Here is a 12,992-nt window from a genome sequence, read left to right on the forward strand (position 1 = left end):
ACAAGTTTATCAGTATCATGTGAGCACAGATTGCAATTTAAATTGTGATTACCAATAAATGATATACTTTCAGATTTTTTTATGAACACATAAAAACATTATATGCAGTTCCTCGTTTAAAATATGTCTACTGAAAAAGATTTGTCTCAGCTAATAAAGTAATAAATATCAGACCATGTTCAGTGGGATGTCCAGATAATTAATGCCTCACAACGTTCTTTGGTTATGTAGTAATATCCCAGAAAACGTTACTATACGTATATTACAAGTTTTTGAGATTGAGTGATGTCTATAATACATATTATGTAGTGTGTGTGACGTTTCCAAATGAGTTGTTGTTGTTATTCTTCCTTTTTTTGTACTGAACTGTAGACCTAATCGTAGTAGAAACTTAAATGACAGTAAAAAGCTGAAGGGTAAACCTATAACTGTATCAGATATCAAGCAACACGTAACAAACACATATGCAATTGGAAATGCTCGTAAAATATTTTTGTGTGAAATATAATTTCGTGTGATGAGATTATAATGTATGATTGGCTAATAATGAATCATTTGTTTTTTATAATTATAACAGAGAGTGCATACAGTTATCAACAAGAAAAGGTTCATAATCAACAAATCGTTATATATACTTTCTGACCTTACTCTTTTCTTCTTACTGGATTGCTTTATAAGGATTATTCTGTTCCAGCCCCAGGAAGTGTGAGAGCTGTGAATGTAGTGCCTTTGGTGTCTGGCAGACAGCTGAATGTTACATGGCAGCCTCCGCTAAATTCACAAGACAAGTCACTACGATACAAAGTCACATATCAGGTATGTAAAAAAAACTACCAGTTATTTGATGTAACACGAATGAAAATAATGACTGAAGAATAATCATGGCTAGGGTTCCACACTACCATTCACCAAATTAATATCACACTCATCTAATAGAAGGGGACATTAAACTTTTGTAATGCTGTTCTTTACTCTTATTAAATGGTCACTTTGCCAACAGAGATCTATTCGTCCATTTGTCGCTACCTCAATAAAATATTTGTGACTTTCCTTTCTTCTGTTGTTAAAGAGAGGAATATAACTCGTTTCGTAATGTTTTGTGCAACCTCCTCATCGACTGGTCCTCCTGAGAAAATTTTCCACTTAAACCTTAACAGAAAACAAATAAAATTTTATTTATGAAGAAATGTGCAATAAATGTGACTGCTTGGTTAGAGTTACCTATTTGATTAGGAGGCTGTGAAATAACGGTAGGCGTGAGGTGCTGACGGATTTAAAACACTGGAGACAGGCCATGTATCATGCTTGAGTGACCCACTTGGTAGACTTGCCCATGAAAGGCTAAAGTTCTGGGCTTTGAGTATGGTCTGGCACACAGTTTTAAACTGTCAGGAAGTTTCAAATCAGTGCACATTCCACAGAAGAGGGAAAATTCATTCTGTATACTAAAGTGTTGATTTGTGATACCAATAAATTATAAGAAACTCGATTCAGAGGTGCTTCATTAGAGGCTTTCTATGGTGCACAATGGTATGATGTAGTTCTAAAAAGTATTTAATATGTGTTGAATATAACATTTAATTTGTTTTGTGTCACACAAACATTACTTAAAAGCTGTGTTCAGACTGTGAATGCAGACATTTCGGTTTTAAAAACTGAAGACAAAAATAGTATCGTAACAATACGAGGTTGCAAATGAAAGATGGTATTTATTAAAAAAACCTAACAAATGTAAGACAGCAATAGTAATTAAAAGTGATATAGATAGTTAGTATATCCAAAGGCCACACATATTGACGAATTCCTTTCCTGTGCTAACCTCTTCATCTCAGAGTAGCACTTGCAGCCTACGTCCTCAATAATTTGCTTGACGTATTCCAATCTCTGTCTTCCTCTACAGTTTTTGCCCTCTACAGCTCCCTCTAGTACCATGGAAGTCATTCCCTTATGTCTTAGCAGATGTCCTATCATCCTGTCCCTTCTTCTTATCAGTGTTTTCCACATATTCCTTTCCTCTCCGATTCTGCGTAGAACCTCCTCATTCCTTACCTTATCAGTCCACCTAATTTTCAACATTCGTCTATAGCACCGCATCTCAAATGCTTCGATTCTCTTCTGTTCCGGTTTTCACACAGTCCATGTTTCACTACCATACAATGCTGTACTCCAGACGTACATCCACAGAAATTTCTTCCTTTGATATTAGTAGATTTCTATTGGCCAGAAATGCCTTTTTTGCCATAGCGAGTCTGCTTTTGATGTCCTCCTTGCTCCGTCCGTCATTGGTTATTTTACTGCCTAGGTAGCAGAATTCCTTAACTTCATTGACTTCGTGACCATCAATCCTGATGTTAAGTTTCTCGCTGTTCTCATTTCTACTACTTCTCATTACCTTCGTCTTTCTCCGATTTACTCTCAAAAAATACTGTGTACTCATTAGACTGTTCATTCCGTTCAGCAGATCATATAGTTCTTTCTCACTTTCACTCAGGATAGCAATGTCATCAGCGAATCGTATCATTGATATCCTTTCACCTTGTATTTTAATTCCACTCCTGAACCTTTCTTTTATTTCCATCATTGCTTCCTTGATGTACAGATTGAAGAGTAGGGGCGAAAGGCTACAGCCTTGTCTTACACTCTTCCTAATGCGAGCACTTCGTTCTTGATCGTCCACTCTTATTATTCCCTCTTGGTTGTTGTACATATTGTATATGACCCGTCTCTCCCTATAGCTTACCCCTACTTTTTTCAGAATCTCGAACAGCTTGCACCATTTTATATTGTCGAACGCTTTTTCCTGGTCGACGAATCCTATGAAAATGTCTTGTATTTTCTTTAGCCTTGCTTCCATTACTAGCCGTAACGTCAGAATAGCCTCTCTCGTCCCTTTACTTTTCCTAAAGCCAAACTGATCGCCACCTAGCGCATTCTCAATTTTCTTTTCCATTCTTCTGTATATTATTCTTGTAAGCAGCTTCGATGCATGAGCTGTTAAGCTGGTTGTGCGATAATTCTCGCACTTGTCAGCTCTTGCCGTCTTCGGAATTGTGTGGATGATGCTTTTCCGAAAGTCATATATTCTACACACCAACGTGAATAGTCGTTTTGTTGCCACTTCCCGCAATATTTATAGAAATTCTGATGGTATGTTATCTATCCCTTCTGCCTTATTTCATCGTAAGTCCTCCAAAGCTCTCTTAAATTCCGATTCTAATACTGGATCCCCTATCTCTTCTAAATCGACTCCTGTTTCTTCTTCTATCACATCAGACAAATCTTCACCCTCATAGAGGCTTTCAATGTATTCTTTCCACCTATCTGCTCTGTCCTCTGCATTTAACAGTGGAATTCCCGTTGCACTCTTAATGTTAGCACCGTTGCTTCTAATGTCACCAAAGGTTGTTTTGACTTTCCTGTATGCTGAGTCTGTCCTTCCGACAATAATATATTTTTCGATGTCTTCACATTTTTCCTGCAGCCATTTCGTCTTAGCTTCCCTGCACTTCCTATTTATTTCATTCCTCAGCGACTTGTATTTCTGTATTCCTGATTTTCCCGGAACATGTTTGTACTTCCTCCTTTCATCAATCACCTGAAGTATTTCTTCTGTTACCCATGGTTTCAACGCAGCTACCTTCTTTGTACCTATGTTTTCCTTCCAAACTTCTGTGATGGCCCTTTTTAGAGATGTCCATTCCTCTTCAACTGTACTGCCTACTGCGCTATTCCTTATTGGTGTATCTATAGCGTTAGAGAACTTCAAACGTATCTCGTCATTCCTTAGTACTTCCGTATCCCACTTCTTTGCGTATTGATTCTTCGTGACTAATGTCGTGAACTTCAGCCTACTCTTCATCACTAATATATTGTGATCTGAGTCTATATCTGCTCCTGGGTACGCCTTACAATCCAGTATCTGATTTCGGAATCTCTGTCTGACCATGATGTAATCTAATTGAAATCTTCCCGTATATCTCCCGGCTTTTTCCAAGTATACCTCCTCCTCTTGTGATTCTTGAACAGGGTATTCGCTACTACTAGCTGAAACTTGTTACAGAACTCAATTAGTCTTTCTCCTCTTTCATTCCGTGTCCCAAGCCCATATACTCCAGTAACCATCTCTTCTACTCCTTCCCCTACAACTGCATTCCAGTCGCCCATGAATATTAGATTTTAGTCCCCCTTTACATACTGCATTACCCTTTCAATATCCTCGTACACTTTCTCTATCTGTTCATCTTCAGCTTGCGACGTCGGCATGTATACCTGAACTATCGTTGTCGGTGTTGGTCTGCTGTCAATTCTGATTAGAACAACCTGGTCACTGAACTGTTCACAGTAACACACCCTCTGCCCTACCTTCCTATTCATAACTAATCCTACACCTGTTATACCATTTTCTGCTGCTGTTGATATTACCCGATACTCATCTGACCAGAAATCCTTTTCTTCCTTCCACTTCACTTCACTGACCCCTACTATATCTAGATTGAGCCTTTGCATTTCCCTTTTCAGATTTTTTAGTTTCCCTACCACGTTCTAGCTTCTGACATTCCACGCCCCGACTCGTAGAACATTATCCTTTCGTTGATTATTCAATCTTTTTCTCATGGTAACCTCCCCCTTGGCAGTCCCCTCCCAGACTTCCGAATGGGGGACTATTCCGGAATCTTTTGCCAATGGAGAGATCATCATGATACTTCTTCAATTACAGGCCACATGTCCTGTGGATACACGTTACATGTCTTTAATTCAGTAGTTTCCATTGCCTTCTGCATCCTCATGTCGTTGATCATTGCTGATTCTACCGCCTTTAGGGGCAATTTCCCACCCCTAGGACAAGAGAGTGCCTTGAACCTCTATCCACTCCTCCGCCCTCTTTGACAAGGCCGTTGGCAGAATGAGGCTGACTTCTTATGCCGGAAGTCTTGGCGATTATTTATCAAAATTTAGGCAGTGGCAGGGATCGAACCTGGGACAGAAGACGTTTTGATTATGAATCAAAGACGCTACCCCTAGACCACGGATCACTGATTCTATTAATGCATGGAATGATTATGTATTTATTAGACACAGCAAGCATGAAATCAAAGAATGCTCACACTACGAAGCTTCTAGATAAATGGGAAGTTACTGACATTAAGACGAACATGTATATGCCTCAGCATTAAGGATGACATCATTTTTCTGAATTTTTGAGATGATGATGCATTCTAGAATCGTATCGGACCTTAGCAACAATAACATGACTATGTGAATCACATATTATCCTAGATAAATTGATGTTTCATAGGCTTAATGTAGTCCGGTGATGGCAAAGAAAGTGTTTCTGAAGAAATTTGTTATCATCGAGTATAGATTTAAGTGTCAGGAAGTCTCTTCTGAAAGTATTTGTGTGGAATGTAGCCATGCATGGAAGTGAAACATGGACGATAAACAGTTTAGACTAGAAGAGAATAGAAGCTTCCAAATTGTGGTGCTACAGAAGAATGATGAAGATTAGATGGGTAGATCACATAACTAATGAGGAGTTACTGAATAAAATTCGGGAGAAGAGAAATTCGTGGCACAACTTGACTAGGAGAAGGGGTCGGTTGGTAGGACATGTTCTGAGGCACAAAGGGATCAGCAGTTTGATACTGGAGTGAAGCATGGAGGGTAAAAATCGTACAGGGGGACCGAGATATGAATACACTAAGTAAATTCAGAAGGATGCAGGTGGCAGTAGGTACTGGGAGATGGAGAAGCTTGCACATGATAGAGCAGCATGGAAAGATGCATCAGACCAGTATTTGGTCTGAAAACCACAACAACAGCAACATAGGCTTAATGATATAGCCAGCCAATGCTAATGTCATATCTAACAGAGACAAAGCAGAAGTTTGTACTTAGTAATTCAACCAATATAATTTGGGGACATATTTCTGACTAGGTAGAAATCACGTATGAGGTTCCCCAAGGTTCAGTCTTTGGTCCATAACTGTTATACATATATGTAAACGATCTTCCTCCTCAAGAATGAAATTTCACTCCACAATGGTGTGTGGGCTGATATGAAACTTCCTGGCAGGTTAAAACTGTATACCAGACTGAGACTGTCTTTCGCAGACAGGTCAGAGCACTTACCCACAAAAGGCAAAGGTCTCGAATTTGAGTCTTGGTTTGGCACGCAGTTTTAATCTGCCAGGAAGTTTCAGATCTTCACAATAAGTAGAACTGGCTCTTTCTGTAGATGACACTAGTATTTTGATCAATCCAAGAATACATACAGAAATGGAAGAAATGTTTAAGCAGGTTCTTAAAAATATCATCTACTGTCTTCCTGTGAATGGTCTCACCCTCAGTTTTAAAGGGAAGACATATTCCGTTTTGCAGATCTGAGGTTACAATACCAAAGATGAGAGTAACACATGGGAGGATATAATAAACAAGGTGGAAATTTCAATATTCTTAGGTGTCAATATTGATGTGAATTCAAATTGGGAAAAGCACATTTTGGAAATCCTAAAACAACGTAGATCACCCATATTTGCACCTGGAATTATTGTAAATCCTGGGGAGCCACATATCAGTAAACTGACAACTTCTGTGTATTTTCGGAAAAACGTGCTTTAAGAACAATATGTAGTACTAATTCTCGAATGTCTTGTAGACATCTGTTTAAGGAGTAGGGCATTCTGACTGCTACTTCAAGGTATATTTATTCCCTCACGACTTCTGGTGTAAATAATTCACTACACTTCAAAAGGAACAATGCTGATCATAATTAAAACACCAGATGAAAAAAGACATTACTCCTCATTAAGGATGTCTTTAGGACAATAACGGGGTGTGTCATGTTGCAACAAAAATTTTTATCACTTACCTAGTGATATAAAATGTCTGATAGACAGCAAAATAAAATTGAAAACGAACTGAGAAAGTTTCTCCTTGACAACTCTATCTATTCTGTTGAAGAATTTCTATTACTGTAATGTGGGTAGGAATTACTGACTCATATCCATATTCCTTTTTTTTTCTTTTTGTAAAAAAGAAAAAACTTAATAATGTTCATAATGTAACCACATATACAAATTAATTTGTGATGTGAATGTACCCCCAAATGATTTGTTCCACATCATTACAGTCTATCATGCAAAATGCTCCACAGAACACATAACTGACTAACTAACTAATTAACTTGAAAGGGCGAAGCCCAAATTATTGAGGCAGCATGATCAGCAATACATGCCCATGACGTGAATTAGGATTTGTGGCTGAAGCGGTGAAATATCCAGTCTTTACCTAAATGAGAATGGAATTAGTTCAAGAATTGGGAAAGGTCTCACAGCATTTTTGTTTTCATGTAAAATGGGTCTTACTAAGTTGAGAAATTTTGAATGTGCCTTCAAGTACTGACTGAACATTCCATATGAAGCAAGGTCGACCATAAGTCAAAGAAATTAATGTTTATTGGATATGACTGTGACACTTTTATACAGGATCCATTTATCTGAGACATTGTTGTCTCTTATAAGAAATAGTTCACAAAAGAACTCAAGGTCAATCGCAACTCACTGAAGTTAAGATTTTAATGAGACAAACAAGGAGCAAATTACTACATACTTAAGGAAACCAGTTGTCTGGTGAGTCTCTCCATGATGTTCCTGAACATTGCACTGAACATTCTGATTATGTCACTCAAAATATATTCTCCTCACTGAAACTAAATTGATGAAGCACTAGCATGCCTGTCAGGTATTAAGGCTATGAACTGGATCTTGTGCAACACAGTAAAAATGCAAGCTTTAGAGTGGTAGGAGAAGTTGTTGACATTTCTACCTCAAATGCCTCAAAAAATGTCATAACACAATGCATAATGAAGTAGGAAATCTAAGAGTTTCATTAAGTGTGCAATGAATGTAAAATGTGTGTCTGGATGTTGCATCAAAACCTAGACAGTCATTACAAACTCCAACTAGTTTAAAGATCTTTCGAGCTGGAGGACAATCTGGACAGTTTAGTAACTTCCAATCCTGTAGCATGTAGTAAATAACTTGGACTAGTTCTTTGGCTAGCAGTCACAAATAAATCGAAAACGAGAACTTCTGATTTTAAGACAACGTTTTTATACGTTTACCTGCAGATAGTAATTTACATGAATCAACCTAATAGATTTATGAACAGTAAAAATAGAATTTGCAATCTGAAGAACAGTTCATATGGCATAAGACAAGCTCCAAAACTGTGAAATGGGAAAGTCTCAAATTTTTTGATGACATTGTGAAATTTAAATACTTATGCTGATGATCGTTGTATCTATTACCATGAAGCCTTTTGTTTGTTGATAGTTGATTAGTTATTGAGAGATTATCAGTCAGTACCACTGAAGTGTTGAACAAGTTGAAGCAAAAGTTTGAAATTACATTTAACAGCACATTTCAGTCATATCTGCGAATAGAAATTAAAGTAATGTCATAGAAAGGTTTTGTAATCAATTTAAATATACGAATATAGGACTAAGAGTCAGAGGTCAACATTTTAATACCAATATAGAACACTGAATGGTGACAGATAAAGAAAATATTGCTTATGAAGAGCCATCAAAATCCAATAAACCATATCAAAGAGCTATAGGCAGTCTGTGGTGCCTCCCAATAATATCTCATCTGAATATCAGTTTTGCTGTTCAATAGCTTAATACGTTGAATACTCATAATAAATCCATGTTGATTCACTGGAAAATTAGCGATAAATATTTTTACTAGCACTATTAACTAAAAAGTTTGTCATAATCTGTAATGGAGCTTCACACAGCTAGCCCCTGCTGATTCTAAATGGAGGAAGTAAAAGGTCTGGCATATTATCTGATGGAGGATCAACACAGCTTGACTAGGCATATTCTGATTATCAAAGTGAAAATCCTGTCTGATGTAATAGAGAGTCTGAAGACTAAGGATAATGTGATCCTGATAATAAACAAAATAATAAATTAATGATGATTAACTGAAACCCTCAGCTGCCGACAGGTGTTGTTGATTTACCTCGATGTGGTCAGCTGAAAATGTGTGCCCCGACTGGGACTCGAACATGGGATCTCCTGCTTACATGGCAGATGCTCTATCCATCTGAGCCACCGAGGACACAGATGAATAAGCGCGACTGCAGGGACATCCCCAGCAAATATATCAACTGAATGCCCATGGATTTCCCACCATGCAATGGGGACGCACTACCTGGTATGCATAAAAGCAAAGCCTTGTTAAAAGTTTGACAGCTTAAGCAAAATGTTGAGTCACTGCCTCATTGATCAGTGATGTATGTTGTAGATTATGTCTTCAAGAAGACTTCGAATTTCAAGCTTGAATCAAACAGGCTGTCACGTAAATGTTGAATACAGAGTAACTCGTAAGAAGTTCATGTTCTACAGATTAAATCCAATATAGAACATTGTATGGTGACAAGAGGCCAGAAGCATAGCGAATTTGCAGGAAAGTTCATTTAGTGACACATTGAAAATACTGTCAAATTAAGAGATGTTAGAAACTCCCATCAGCTTGCTGATGTGGCTACTGTTTACGCCTGGGACTTATAAACTAATTGGAGAAGTAGAAAGAAAAATATTTAAAGAGGAATGTTGAGAGTTAATTATTCATCTTTGCTCTTTTTTTGTGTATTGTGCGTAATGTTTGCAAGTTTATTCTTGGTCTCCTCATGGTACTGGAGTAAATACTTTTTGATTTGTCACATTGTCAGTCCGGTTAAGTATGTTGCATGGAAGAGTTATCAAGTTTCGTTCTTCGATAAAATTGTGCAAATAGTTACTTGTTACTAAAGTAATCAATTCATGAGAAACAATGCAAGTGATCTTTCTTGGGAACATCAGAATTTTCTTCTGGTTGTGGGCTCATCATGTTAAAGTACATTACTTAGAAAGTGAACTTGCCGAGAAAGTCTCAATTCAATAACAGAAATAAGAATTTGAAGGCAATATATGATACACAAGGAATGTGAAAATGATGTCTCCATTTGTAACTAGAATTCTGTGTACTTGAAACACTTCGTTTGCCAGCAGCCCACAGTGCAGTAAAAGAATCAGAAGATTGTCAACATTTACCCCCAGCCCATAATGTAGAATAGACATAGAAAGAAACTCAGCATTTCCAGCTAGCACACACCGCATAAATTGTATACGAAACGTTATATAAAATTCATAGGCTTATATGAGAGAAGACATGAGGTTCCACAATAATAAAGAAAGTTCCACCTTTTATGATTGATTTTGTTTCCTGGTCAGATACATGCCAGAAGAGAATGCCATAAAGGAGTTATCACAGATAACCAATGTACTGCATCAGTTATACAATAATGTTAATATGAACTTCCATCAAGAAAGAGAGATAAAAAAATTTTATCTATATAAACAGAGTGTGTAGTTGATCGCTAGTAAGCTTGCAAATTTTGAGCAGTTATTTACAAATGACTTGAGTAATATAAATGCTATATGCATTAGTAAACAATTAATAAAATCAGTGCAAATTAGCTACCTGAGTAAACCAACCTACACATTAGCTGTGTGTTATTGCACAGAAAGTCATAAAGGTGAAAATAATGCCGATTTACAAAAAAACTATGTATTACATTGAAAATGCGGTTAGTTATGATATTTAAATCAAGACAAAGATTGCGATTTATCTGCTATCAAAATTTTAGACTTCAAAACAATTATTGCTTGCGTTCCCCAAGTAGCAACGTTAAAAAATTTGTGAAATGTCCTGAAATACTGTTAACATTAAAAAATGTGCTGTGGCTACGTTAATTGATGATATTAAAACAACAAGGGAAGTTACAGAATTTCTACTGCTTCACTGATCTTACTAATTTTGAAAGCAACAGTAACATTTCTCACAATGTGGGAAAACTGTTCCAAAACAACTTTAGACAAGATGCTTACAAACAGTTTTTTGCAGTCCATGGATCCTGTGTATGCAGAATACAAAGACCAATTATGCCCAAGGAATGTACCTTCAAATGTTTCCATTTTAAATACAACAAGAAATATATAAAAATCGTAAAAATTTCAGCGAAAGTATAAGAACTTCGAGCCATTTACAATCAGTACAAAGTGGGGAGTATGTAATGTAGATGATAGTGGCTACATACTGAGACCTCTCTTAAATAAATTCTGGCGTTATTTCCGTATTACTTTCCTTCTTACTCAGAAGCACATCAGATCAAATGAATCTAAAAGGAAGTCACAGATAAGAACAGGAATTAACATTTCGTATGGAAATGTTTAACCTTACCATGTTCCCAGAGAGGTACATTAAGAAATTTGTCAAAAATACACAAAACGTATATCACACAATTCTAATGAATAGTCAGTGACTGCTATGAAATAGTATCTACAAATAAAGTGAATGTAATATGGTATGCGATAAGTTACTATGTCAGTACTGTAGAGTAATTACAGCTGGCCAGTGTGGCTGAGCGGTTCTAGGCGCGTGACCGCTACGTTCGCAGGTTCGAATCCTGCCTCAGGCATGGATGTGTGTGTGATGTCCTTAGGTTAGTTAGGTTTAAGTAGTTCTAAGGTCTAGCGCTCTGATGACCTCAGCTGTTAAGTCCCATAGTGCTCAGAGCCATTTGAAGTAACTTCTACAAAATGTCAGCAACACCTCAGACAATACACAAAGTATAATAAAATCTCCCTTAGCCTCCATATTCTATAAAAAAAATAATGATAGTGGAATTATATTAAGCACCAGTCCAAGCAACTGTTCATCATCTGAAATTGATGAAATGGTTGAGTTTTCCATAAAGAACCACTCTAATATAATATGTTAAATTAATCTCTAATGACAGGTACATTTTCTTCCTGCAAGTAGCAAGAATTATTGCACTAAGAGAAATGTGAAAAAGAATGCTCAAAGTTGAAGACCTATATCATTCGTTAAGTACAGTTTTGTACACTTCACTGAAGATTATTCAATCGAGAATTGACTGATTTTTTGGAGAAAAATCAAATTATAGCAGATTCTCTCCGTGGGTTCAGGAAGAATAAATCCACACATATTACCATATAGGGCGAACATTACTAAAACCGACAGACTGTAGGGACGAATTTTCCAACTGGAAATGGAGTTAAAAATATCCTGTGAACATGTGTCCAGAAATGGACAGTGTTAATGAAATGACAACAGATCGTCCTGAACCACAGTACAGAGATGTATCGTAACCTTGTCACAAGAATTTTCAAAGTGGCCTCCGTGGGACTGCCTGTGATAGGGATGTTAATGGTTGTCATGCAGTACACACTGTGGCTTACATCATGTTGGTGGACCACTTCCCTGGAACTTGTTCTAGGAATCGTCTCAATATGCTGTAGAAGCCAGTCCTCCAAATCTGGTGTCTGGAAGGACCCATTGTCACACAAATATTCGAAAAGGACCTCAAGTGATGTGTAATGAGGTGTATGTCTGTGAGGGTACTTGTTTGGTTGTAGCTGTGCTGCCTCTAGGCCGTTTCCATCTGTTGGTTGTAAACAAACTCGATCTCGCCTTGTTTTCCGACATGAATACCGGTCCATTCTGCTCCTTTCATTGCGCTGCGTCAATCACACAGCCTACAACACAAAAGGAACACACGGAACGTGGTCAGAGGAACTGCCATTTGTCAGCGCCATCTACGATAGCAATGATGCCTTTCTGGACACATGTAAAAAGGACTTTTCTCCCCTTTTTCCAGTCAGGAATACGTCCCTACAGTTTGTCGGCTTTATTAACGTTCACCCTGTATATGAACCCATACAGCATCCCACAGGTGTTACTAACACAAAAGGAAAACTGTTGGGATTTTACTAAATTTATTAAACGCATACGGTGCCACTGATCACAAAATGTTGTTAATGAACCCACTGTACTATGTCATCAGATACAGCCCTGTGTGCCGAGTCAAGTTATATATTAAAAACAGGAGACCAAAAATAGGAACGAAACACCTCAAAGAAG

The 12,992-nt window shown here is 37.4% G+C and overlaps 1 protein-coding gene across 1 annotated transcript in view; it reads left to right on the plus strand.

The window, feature by feature from the left end:
* The window catches only part of LOC126426813 (phosphatidylinositol phosphatase PTPRQ-like), a 267,688-nt gene that overhangs the window by 131,114 nt on the left and 123,582 nt on the right, over nucleotides 1-12,992 (plus strand). The window contains exon 8 of the mRNA XM_050088816.1: nucleotides 695-816. Coding sequence (XP_049944773.1) covers nucleotides 695-816 — 122 coding nt within the window. The remainder of the gene's footprint in view (nucleotides 1-694; nucleotides 817-12,992) is intronic.

The sequence above is a fragment of the Schistocerca serialis genome, chromosome 11 (genome assembly GCF_023864345.2).
Source record: "Schistocerca serialis cubense isolate TAMUIC-IGC-003099 chromosome 11, iqSchSeri2.2, whole genome shotgun sequence".
Taxonomy (NCBI): Eukaryota; Metazoa; Arthropoda; class Insecta; order Orthoptera; family Acrididae; genus Schistocerca; species Schistocerca serialis.